This window comes from Asterias rubens, chromosome 16 (genome assembly GCF_902459465.1).
Source record: "Asterias rubens chromosome 16, eAstRub1.3, whole genome shotgun sequence".
Lineage (NCBI taxonomy): Eukaryota > Metazoa > Echinodermata > Asteroidea > Forcipulatida > Asteriidae > Asterias > Asterias rubens.
Genome location: NC_047077.1, coordinates 13,344,406 through 13,356,885, shown reverse-complemented (window position 1 = coordinate 13,356,885; position 12,480 = coordinate 13,344,406). Strand labels below are relative to the sequence as shown.

The 12,480-nt window shown below is 38.1% G+C and overlaps 1 protein-coding gene across 1 annotated transcript in view; it reads right to left on the bottom strand.

Annotated features, from left to right (window-relative positions):
* Window positions 1–2,217, bottom strand: part of LOC117300875 (protein odd-skipped-related 1-like) — a 41,961-nt gene extending 39,744 nt beyond the window's left edge. Inside the window, exon 1 of the mRNA XM_033784730.1 lies at window positions 1,884–2,217. Within this exon, the coding sequence (XP_033640621.1) occupies window positions 1,884–1,971 (88 nt within the window). The 5' untranslated portion in view covers window positions 1,972–2,217. The remainder of the gene's footprint in view (window positions 1–1,883) is intronic.
* Between the last annotated feature and the right edge of the window lie 10,263 nt (window positions 2,218–12,480).

The following is a 12,480-nucleotide window of genomic DNA, read 5'->3' as shown; positions in this document are numbered from 1 at the left end:
CTGTCAAATTCAGAGCCCCAAAATCTTTCCAAAACAGAATTGGATGGAAATTTCCTGCCGAATTTGAAAGAAACTCAAGTGTGGATTTCCAATCTTGTTCAGCACAGTCCTCTTTTGCAAAGCCAACTTGTACAAAATAATTTCCCAATCCAATGATTATTCAACTATTTCATATTTCATTTGAATTGATGGCTGTTGGGAAAGAAACAAATGATTGCAGTTTCTATCAGCACCTTTCGTTTTCCATACAACTAGAATTGACGAAGTTCTAAATGCTAAAACTTCCGAAGGTTGTTTTTTACGATTTCTTAAGATAGAAGTGAAGTGCATACTGTTCACAAAAACTGACACAGAATCATTCAAACGTCAAGTGTGAAAGAATTAAAGACAAATTTGTACAATCTATAGCAGCAAACATATCTATCCTCAGCGTTTATCAAGAACGAACTGGTAAAGACTTTCCCTAAATTGGATTCTTATCAAGCCAGATGAAATTTTACTCCGGACGAATATCAGAAAAATGGAGGATGGGCGTTAAAAAGAAATTATGGTATCGCTAGTTGTTGCTGATCGTTTAAGCCAACATTTAAATTGATACCTTCATTTATTTAGCTCTGAAAAAGATTTACCAAAGTAAGACAACACCGGATCTTAAGAAAATCTTCTTTTTTTTTGTTCGAAATTGCTGTGAAAGACCATAAATGTGAAAGACCAACAGAGAATATTCCATCAGTCAATTCTTAACATTCCATCAGTCAATTCTTAAGACTAGTAAGAGAAAACAAAATTGTGTAAAATTTAATACAATCGTTTCTGAAACAAGATAATAATTGGTAAAGATTCACTTTCAAGTGGCTTTTACTTCAAATGCCTTTACATTTCTGAACATTCAACACAAAATGGATCAGTGGCAACCAAATTGTGTATTAAAATCTTTAACATCATAAGGACAACGATTTCCCCACTTTTCATGAAGTTTTTCAATGGTTGCAGCAATCTTTTCAAGAATAATTGTTACATACTTTTATCAAAAGTAGTGCATTTCAGTATTTTGATGAAAATAATCGAGACTAAATACCTTCGCTTTTAGTACCGATGTTTCAATGGCAACGTTTTACCATGTCATGAGAATGAAGCGAATCAAATAATTTCATCACAAAAGCAAAAACCTTTGAGGACATTCTGAAATTTTAGCTTAAGTGCAATTCGTCTACCATCATCAGAGTCAAAGAAAAGGCCATAAAATCCCACGGATGCGGACCGACAAAACGAAAATGATGCAGGAAACTGGAAGGAGAGACCACAGAAGGAAAACCGAGAGACCAGTTAAAGCATTTCAGAACAACAGTTGGAAATAACGTTTTCTGCTTCTTCAAGACACCTAGTCTACAGACAACATCATATTCCTCTTCAAAAATATATATTACATTAACAGTTGTTCTTGTAAGACGCATTACAAGACAACAACTGGAAAGAAAACCTAAATTTATTCATAACAACGTCAGTTTACCCAATTTTACAACAAAATGATGTGCAGAAAAGGCATCATACCAATTCCAAAGCAGAAACAATTTTCAAACATGAAAATCGAAAGATATCGCTTTCAAAGACCATGGAGCAAGGACAACAAAGACTAACTTGAGCCTCCTTAAAACCAGAGGAAAATCACTAAATTTGCTGAAATTATCTGAAGACACCCTTATTTTTGCACTCAAAATGAGAATTGTTACAATCAACAAAAATCTCACACCATGTATCTTTTCACCCTCAATAGGCAGTCTGGCCATGGTCAGACAAAGCTGCAATGAAACCATTCTAAGGGTACAGTTGATTTCCTTTATTGGTGAAGATTTTTATCAAAATAAAAACCAAATCCTCCTTACCTTTATGCCACAGGTACAGATTCTGATCCCTACATGCGGATAAATAGAGCTGCCAGCTATAGTACATAGACATGGGATTTGCTTCCATTGTCAAACTGAAAAAAGGGCCGTCCGGCAGCAAGCAACAACGCGAGTCTGTTCTACGTATTTACTCTCCAGTACGTGTGTGTGTGTGTGGGGTGAAGCTCGACAGCGGACGCCGGGTCCGTAATTGACTAGCAACCCGTTAGTGCGGAGGCAGAGCTGTTAGCTCGGCGGGGCTGATCGGAGTGGAGGACGGTCGGACGATCCGATGGGTGGCTGCTCCACTGTGCAGTTGCTCGGGGATTTTACTACTCCACTCCTAGTCTGGTGACTATGCAAATCTTAGCAGTGAAGGATGCTTTGGTTCGGTTCGGTCACAGTGGTATAGGCTCGATACCGTAATGATGTACAACCAACATCAGCGACTAGCTTCCGTCACTCGACTACAAACAGGTCACCTGATTTGCTGACTACAAATCTACCACCGCCGGATTAAACAAAAAACACAATCGTTTTTCAACATACTCCGATGCTCAGACGCCCAACCAGAAAGATGACTGTTGATTTCAACTCCACATCAACCATGCACACATTCTACACAGTGTTCATTCACACAGTGCATATAATATAAAAGTATACACGCCTTCTTTGCTGGCAATAAAACATGGAAGAAGAAAAAAAAATGAAACCAACAAGAAATTTTATCTGCTCATTCCTATTTGACACACTTCAGTGAACTTCCCTCCTTGGCCGATAGGGCAGTCCTGTATGTAGCGATGACCCAACTCATATAAAACCACTCATACAGTATTCAGTATAACTCAGCTGCCACTCACAAAATAGTTGGGGGTGGTCTGGTGTTTTCAGGGGTGGCTGTGGTCTCAGCGTCAGAGGTTCAGTTTCATGACAGCAGGGGCAGGGGGGTTTTATGACTTTTAAAACCCGCCCACTTTGGTTGTAATTATCCAAAGTTTGTCAACTCAATTAAGATCGCTATCAGCTGTTTGGCTTGACACTGTTTGTTATTAGGTTTTTAATCTCAGCCACTGATCCCTTAAATATCACCTTTTTACAAAACAAGGCATAAACGCAAGATGATGAATAAATATCAACAGAATAATCGGTTGCTGCTAGCTAACCATAGGGGTTTAATGGCACTGGACTCTATTGGTCATTAGCATAAAAACTTACTTGGTATCGAGAAATGGAGAGCTGTTGATAGTATATAACATCGTGAGAAACGGCTCTCTCTGATTTAACATTATTTTTGAGAAAGAGGTTATTTCTCAGTCAATAATGTTAAAAGGCCAGAAGCATTTTATTAGGCATCTGAAAGCACACAAATTTGTGCAACAAAGGTGTTAGGGCCTATTTCTTTCATTATTCTTGTGCAACTGCGATGACGATTGACTCCAAATTTCCACATTGTTATTTTATGCATATATGTTGAGATATGTTGAGGTCCACCAAGTGAGAATACTGGTCTTTGACAATTCCCAAAGTTGTCCAGTGCAGTTAAGGCTCCGGACCAAGTATCCAAGTGGCTTAAGTTTGGGATGTCATGTTCAATAATTCTCTATTGTAAATTCTCGGCTATTGTTGTGTCATGAGGATGTACTGTGATTTGTTTTGGTTGAACAAAGGAAAAAAAACTAGAGCAGGATTTGAACCAGTGATTTGAACTTCCCTTGTGGTGTTTACAACTTGGTAGGCCTATTTCATTCATTCAATCATTTACTCATTACTGGTTTATTATTTTAAAAACAATTTCCCATGGCGACCGGAGGTCGAATTACAGGAAAAAAAACAGAGATTAAAAATAAGAAAAAATCACACTATCACACATTATTTACGAAATAATTGATTCAATAAGTGTTAACTTTGATAATTCAAATGTTATGATGCCTAATGATAAAGTGCACTGGTACAGTCATGGGTAGACCTTTTGTCAAAGCCATTATACACTTTCGGAACAGAAAACAAAACAAAAGTTCACAGATTTACATATAACTTACAGGGTTTACAGAAGGTAATGGTGAAAGACTTCTCTTGAAATATTATTCCATGAAGTGGTTTAATTTTTGAGAAAACATTCAAACAATTATCAATTCTCGATAGCGAGAATTACGGATTTGTTTAAAACACATGTCATGACACGGCGAAACGTGCAGAAACAAGGGTGGGTTTTCCCGTTATTTTCTCCCGACTTCGATGACAGATTGAGCCTTAATTTTCACAGGTTTGTTATTTTATATATAAGTTGTGAAACACGAAGTGTGGGCCTTTGTACAATACTGTTTACCGAAAGTGTCCACTGGCTTTAAAGACACACAAATATGTAAAATATGTTATCATTGAGATTGAGTAACTTTTTGCGGATCTTGCTTTTGACAAACTCACATACATTCTACTTTTCATTGATTCAGCAATTGTTAAAGACACTGGACGCTATTGGTAATTGTCAAAGACCAGTCTTCTCACTTGCTGTATCTCAACATATGCATAAAATAACAACCTATGAAAATTTGAGCTCAATTGGTCGTCGAAGTTGAAAGATAATAATGAAGAAAAAAAACACCCATGTCACACGAAGTTGTGCGCTTTAGGATGCTTGATTTCGAGAACTCAAATTCTAAATCTGAGGTCTCTAAACCAAATTCAATGAAAATTACTTCACTTCAGAGGGAGCTGTTTCTTACAATGTTTTATACTGTCAAACTCTCCCCATTACTCGTTACCAAGTAAGGTTTTGTGCTAAAAATTATTTACTTCACTTCAGAGGGAGCTGTTTCTTACAATGTTTTATACTGTCAAACTCTCCCCATTACTCGTTACCAAGTAAGGTTTTGTGCTAAAAATTATTTTGAGTAATTACCAACTGTGTCCACTGCCTTTAATAACTGATATATAAATAATATTGTTAAAATCCGTTACATCAGTGGTTTTCAAACAGTTACTGTTCATACCGATGCTCTAAACAGCTGGGCTATCGACACACACCCAAAAAAAACAAAATGTAAGTCTCACCAAAGCCATACATGTAGTTGCATAAAAAGCCATGTGGCACAATGTCCACTTGAAAACGAAAGCTAATTCAATGAATAAAATAACTAAAAATCATTATCAAACATCAGCTTCAGTTTCCTTCTGGCAATGGTAATAAAAAATAATACATCATAAAAAAAACACATACCTGTCTGCAAGGCTCACAACCTTTTGATAAAAATGGAGACGGTGGGATTGATAATAGAAAGATTTCAACTATATAGGGTTGCATTCCTGTGATTGTGTAGGTCATTAACATTATGTTACTTTCAGCTCCACTGAGTTTCTGCATTTCTATGTTATTATCCTTTACCTAGAGTGGCTTTTTTTTAGCCTTGTTTTGGGCGAACAAGCATTGAACAAAAATTAAGAAATGTTCAAACAATTAAAAAACAGGTAATGGTGTAATACAGTATTCTCCCTTAAAGGCAGTGGACACTATTGGTAAGTGTCAAAGACTAGCCTTCACAATTGCTGTATCTCAACATAAGCATAAAATAACAAACCTGTTAAAATTTGAGCTCAATCGGTCATCTAACTTGCGAGATAATAATGAAAGAAAAAAACACCCTTGTCACACGAAGTTGTGTGCATTTAGATGGTTGATTTCGAGACCTCAAGTTCTAAATCTGAAGTCTCGAAATCAAATTCATGGAAAATTACGTCTTTTTCTAAAAATATGGCACTTCAGAGGGAGCCGTTTCTCACAATGTTTTATACCATTAAAGTCACCTGGAAGTGGTATTTTTTCAAAATAAAGCTTTTGTCACTAATATATGTGTTTTGATGAGTGGAATGTGAATAAACAGTAAACTAAGTTAACTTTTTTTTTTCCGGCAATGCCGACCAGGTGTATTGCTGCTGAATGCAGAAAAACACTTTTTGAAATGTACCAACTCACTACTTGGACGTACATGTACTTTGCACGTGTGTTTACTATACGCATTGCAGGCAAAGTCTATTGACGTCACAAAAGGGGTAGGTGGAGTCAGCCCCCCAAACAACTTTATATATTTTTTTAACATATAAATCGTGACAAACAATTACTAAAAAAATTGTTTTATTGTTTGTAAGCATATACTCTTATGTTTGAAAGAAAAAAAATTATATTCCCAGGTGACTTTAACCTCTCCCCATTACTCGTCACCAAGTAAGGTTTTATGCCAATAATTTTTTTGAGTAATTACCGATAGTGTCCACTGCCTTTAACAGTTTTCCGCTGGCAAAATGTCAGTTAAAACACCAAAGGACCGGTCAAAGTTCACTCAAAGTGGTCCAGCTGGTTAGTTCAGTTAAAAAAACTGTTCAAATAAATTTTCAAATTAAATATGGACCAGCCAAAAAAGGTGACTGGGGCCAGTGATTGATAAGCTTGCTCACTGGTCCTGCTGGCCATCGTTACTAAAAAGGTTTTAACAGGGCAAACCCCCAAAAGTATGAGACACTATAAAGTTACTGGAACCTCAGCTACTTGTTCCTTTGTGTATGACCTCCTTAGTCGCTGCAGAGACATCAGACAACCAAGGCATCTCATTGGCTGACTACACTTTCACAATCCACCAATCAGATTGCAAGATGGTGGCTGTGGGTGACCAAGATCCTTACACAATGTTTCCTATTGGTCTCCTGCTCTAAATAGGAATACTGTATAGTGTATGCCTGCATGGTGTAGTTCCACCAGACCGCCACCCCCTCCCACCACCCAAGGATTGCCAATCATTTAGTGATGAAAGGGACTCAATTGGGTTCCAAAACTGAGACTGACGACCCTTGACACTGTTATTGATCCTTGACAATGAAGACTCCAAGAGGTGTTTTTCAAAATTTGTTTTGGATGAAGTAGCACAACCAGGCACTTCACAACTGAAAGTGACAGAGAATGCTCTCTATGTGAGGGTTACAGACCAGGGCCCAATTTCATAGAGCTGCTAAGCACACAAATTTGCTTAGCATGAAATTTCTTCCTTGATAAAAACAGGATTACCAACCAAATTTCCTTAATTTTCTTTAATTATCCTTAAAGGCAGTGGAAACTAATGGTAATTGTCAAAGACTAGCTTTCACAGTTGGTGTATCTCAACATATGCATAAAATAACAAACCTGTGAAAATTTGAGCTCAATCGGTCATCAAAGTTGCGAGATAATAATGAAAACACCCTTGTCACACGAAGTTGTGTGCGTTTAGATGGTTGATTTTCAAGACCTCAAGTTCTAAACTTGAGGTCTCGAAACCAAATTCGTGGAAAATTACTTCTTTCTCCAAAACTATGGCACTTCAGAGGGAGCTGCTTCTCACCTCACAATGTTTAATACCACCAACCTCTCCCCATTACTTGTCACCAAGAAAGGTTTTACGCTAATAATTATTTTGCGGAATTACCAATAGTGTCCACTGCCTTCAAATTCACCTGGAAATTTGGTTGGTAATCCCGTTTTTATCAAAGCAAAAATTTCATGCTAAGCAAATTTTTGTGCTTAGCAAGGATACCAAGGCCTTTCTCCTTGGTAAAGGCCACCCTATGAGGAAATTGCAAAGTTTCTACAGGAGAGATTCAAAGACACCTAGGCAAAGACCAGAGGACAGTAAGCAATTGCCTCCACGTAATTCTGCAAGGCCACTTTCATTACACAAAGGGGACTTCTATATTGTAAAAAAAAAAAAAAAACTTTCAGCAAATTAAAGACAAATTTGATTAAAGCAGGAACATTATTATGCCTGCAAAATAATACAGAGGCATGATACCTTTGGGAAAAGTAAGTATATTTTATTGAGTACAAGAACTGACCTATAGGGCTACACGGTGTAGGCTCTACTATACATCTATGGCTATTTATCACAATTTTTTCAGATTTTTCCCAAGGGCAAAATAATCCGAAAACAGACTAAAGTAGGGAAAGTATCATGCCTGAGAACCACTGTCCAATATCAATACACAAAATCGGAAAATAAAGTAACAGTATCGATTTAGGGTCATGACCCAAGCCACCGATCCGTAGGTCACTCGGGCAAGGAAAGCGCAAACAATGATAGTGTACCCAAACTGATTGAGACTTTATCCAATACGAGTACACGTCATCACACACAGTGACCATGTTTGCTCTGTTGTCGCCATGTTTGCTTGCGATGCAAGAATCATGGACAGGCTGTATTTACTCCTGATGCAGTGCTGTATAATCAACTGGAAACAATTGTTCATTCCCAGAAAATAAAAACAAATTAATAGAAAGACTAACCAAAAAGATCAATTAAACAATTGATTGTTATTGTTATAATGTTAAAAACAAAGAATTGGAGAGCAAATCTTAGAACAGGAAATACGGAACAGGCAGTCTTTACTCCCGATGATGAGCACTGTATTATAAACTAGAAACAATCGTTCATTCCCAGAAAATTAAAAACAAATTCATTAACACCTCGGACAGTTTCGCTATTTCTATTGGTGGAGAGCGCGTCACGTGGGTGTGTATAAACCTCTGTTTATGACCAGTAAAAAGTGTTGAAAAATGGGCGTGACACGCGATTTTGCATTATAAGACAGTTTCTTCATTCCTATTGGTCAAGAGCAACGGCCGGGACAATTGTGCCACATCAGCATTTCCTTAAAAGGAGTCGTTTACCCGAGTGCAGCGGAGGGCCTTACCGTTTCATAGCTGGATGGGTGTTGTGTTGAAAGAAATCATTGAACAATTATAATTTTTGCATTTATTTTACTTTTTGACCAAAATGTTGATTTTTTTTACCAAAAAGGTATTTAAGAATGGGAATCAAAGTGTGTTGAATTGGTTTTCAACTAGTGGTTTAAACCCGCCGAGGCCTGGTTCTTGATAATTTACCTCAACTTCGTCTCGGTAAAATTATCAAGAACCAGGCCTCGTTGGGATTAAACCACTAGTTGAAAACCTCTTCACCATACATTGATTCCCTTATTAATAAATGAAGAAAGACTAATAAAAAAGATCAATTAAAACAATAGATTTTTATTTCGCAAACAAATCTGAGAACAAGAAAATTACGAGCAGGCTCTTGATGCTGCTGTATAATCAACTGAAAACAATTGTTCATTCTCAGGAGGAAAAAGGCAATGTAGAACAAGTCTGTTCTTAAATTTGAAACTTTGCATGGTGGAAATACGATATAGAAAGGTTTGCGGTAACACCATGTTATGACTATCTCTAATTAGTTGGGGTGGTTCTGAAAAGAACCGTTGGTTTCAACTCGACGTTTCGATCAGTATGCTCTGATCGTCTTCTGGAGAAAGCTGGACTCTGATGCTGCATGCTGCTCAAGTACTGTGGAGGTGGATTAGCTTGGTGATACACAAAGCCTGTTCTTGAGATTTAACGGGAAAGCTTACATTTGGTAATCTCTCTTAAAATTAATGGCATGAAAAAGACTTCCTATGTTAGAGTTTCCTTCCTCACTGGTTAGAAAGTACAGCAGCTTTCAACAGTGATAAGGCATTTTTTGAAAAAGATTTTAGTTTTAAGCACCAAAAACTTTAAGCGGAGAAACAATCCTGAAGTTGAGAAACCTTTCTCAGATTGTGTATTAATTAAAGGCAGTGGGCACCATTGGTAATTACTCAAAATAATTATTGTCATACACCTTTTCTTAATTGGAGAGGTTGATAGTATAAAACATGACGAGAAACAGCTCCCTCTGAATTGACGTAGTTTTCCAGATAGATGTAATTTTCAACAAAATAAAAATTTGATTTTGAGACCTCAGATTTAGAATTTGAGGTCTCGAAATCAAGCATCTGAAAGCACACAACTTCGTGTGACCATTGTGCGACAATGGTGTTTTTTTTCTTTCAATATCTCGCAACTTCGACAACCGATTGAGCTCAAACTTTCACAGGTTTGTTATTTTATGCATACAGCAAGTGATAAGTGTAGACTTTGACAATTAATAATAGTCTCCAATGTTTTTAAATTACAGATGTGAAAGTGCGCCAGGATATCCATGGGGTCAAAAATTATACAGGAGCCTCACCAGGGCTGTAACCCACGGGGTAGCACTTCCCCAGGAGTTTGCCAGGGTTAACAGAAATCCAAGTGTGAACATGTGTACCAAGTTCTCCAGGAATATCCCCTGGGTAATCTGTCTAATACAGGCTTGAAACTTCAAGGAGATAACGAAGGCAATAGACCGATCCAGTAGGCTCCACCCACAACGCACGTGTGAGCAAGAACACGTGAGGCTCTCCAATGCCTTTCTGCACAACTCTGCCGCGTGCGCCAAGATACGCGCATGCATGTCGGACCTTAGTGTCGGACCTTCGTTGCGTTGTGATTGGTCAATACGCAATGGGGTGGAGCTTAATGGATCGGTCTATTGCCTCCATGGCCCCTGGTCATTGCCTTAGTACCTTTGATGAATGCTCGTGACAGTAGAAATTTTCATCCCTTTACCAAGAAGAAAATGCATCGATGCCCTTGCCCTTTCAAAAAAGAAGCACAACGGTTCTGCAAATCCCCAGGAGTTTGCCAGGGTTAACAGAAATGCCAGTGTGAACAGGTGTACCAAGTTCTTCAGGAATTTCCCCAGGGTAGTCTGTCTAGTGTGAAGAGATATTATGATGTAAAACATCACCAGTTAAAACAAAAACTAACACATGTTCATTTGGAATGTTACTATGGACAGACCAAAACCTCAAGTTCATCAAACATCAATTTGTACAAAAAGTCCACCTATAAAACACTAAGCAGTGAGTTCGCCGTATTTCTGAACAAGATATACGATGTTGTCATGAAAGTTGTAGATATTCGGGATAATACAAGCTACCAGTGACAACTAGGGAGGCAATTAACATCCATCAGGTGCTGTCATTGGTTCCCAGCTCAGTCAGTCTCCTGTCATTGAGTCAATTTACTTAAAGTGCAGTGAGAAAATGCACAATGTTCAGCATGTAAAACATACTGGTAGACGTTAATTGTTGTTGAAAAACAACAACAGAATAGCCACCTTCTGCGCCCAGGTAGCAAGACAGTTCTTTTCAGAACTGAGAAGACTCAATGAAGTCGCCCAAATTTCAAAAATCTACTCTGCGGTAGTAAAATATAAAGCAAGACAGTTCTCTTAAGAACAAATGACGTTATACTGCCTACCAATTATAAGTATTGATACCTCACCATGCATTGCCTCAAACTAAATAAATTAAAATAAGCTTTTTAAAATTTGTTTTCAAGTTTTTCAGATTATATATTATTTTCTTTAACAAGACTTCATTTCAGAACCCTTCTTTGCTAAGCAAGAAATTCATGTGCTTAGCAAGTTGTTGTGCTTACATGTACACTACAGGCTTTATGAAATTGGGCCCATGCCTAACATGTACAAGCTTGTATATACATGTACTCCCACCATGGTCATACATCATACAAAATACACTTTGGTGTGTGAGCTTTCCCCACTATTCTACGCTCATCTCCAGGGAGATTAACTGATAAATGGGAGCCCTCCTATGGGGGTTAAGGGGTAACCAACAGAGGGACCAAGGGGTGTCTAACGGAGGTCAAAGTACTACTAATTAGTGCCTCTGAGAAGCCTCAAGTTTCTACCAGAATACCACAAGGTAGCTGGTGAGGGGCTGATAAGAATCCAGGTGTGGGACAGGTATTTGGAAATAGTCTTGGTCTTAGACGTTTTTGTCGAGTTGGTAAAACGTCTATGGTAATACCATAGCAGGCCTGATATTTCACGGAGGCATCAAAGACGATCGCCTTCCATGCCCCCTGGTCATTACCAGTTGGTGTCCTTGTTATGCTCGACAGTGGAAATTTACAGCTTCCTTGCAGGGTGCTCTTTACTGAGGAGAAAATGCCTTGGTGCCCTTGTCCTTTCAAAAGACGAAGCATACAGGCCCGCCATAGGCCCTCTGTTACATGCACTTCGTATACCTACACTCAACACTATACACCTTGACACTATTCCATGGATAGCCCCCACTAACATTCGATAGTGATGTGCGTGGCAAGGAGAATTGGAGTGGGGCATCATGATACAATGTAGTTGAGTGATAGTGAATAACAGCGTCTGGCACCAAGACTAGTTTTGGTTTGGCAGCAGGAGTGGATTTAAAGAATCTGTGGTAGCTTGATGTGGGGGCTACTGGTAGAAGGGAGAAGGGAGCTTGAGTCATGCGTCTTCTGGTTTAAGATTAATAATGTGTCAAACACTGCTTGGATTATATTACGCTAATCAGTTGATGGATGTGCTTGGCAAGTATTAAATCATTTAGGCCTAATTTCTAAATAAAAAATATATGTTTAGCATCCCCATCCCCTCCTTTTTTTAGGCTGCATGGTTTTTTTTCCCTCTTCAAAATGTCTGGGGAGAAATGCTCATGCATTTTGCTATTTAAAACATTTCCCTTTTCTGATAGCCCTTGGCTTCATAACCAGAATTTATGAATAAAATGAAATATTAAACAAGAAATTTTCATTTGGTTAACCCAAAATTATTTTAAATGTACCCTGTCATTTTCCCTTGTTGCTTATCAATTGATTTTAAATCAAAAAGTAGCA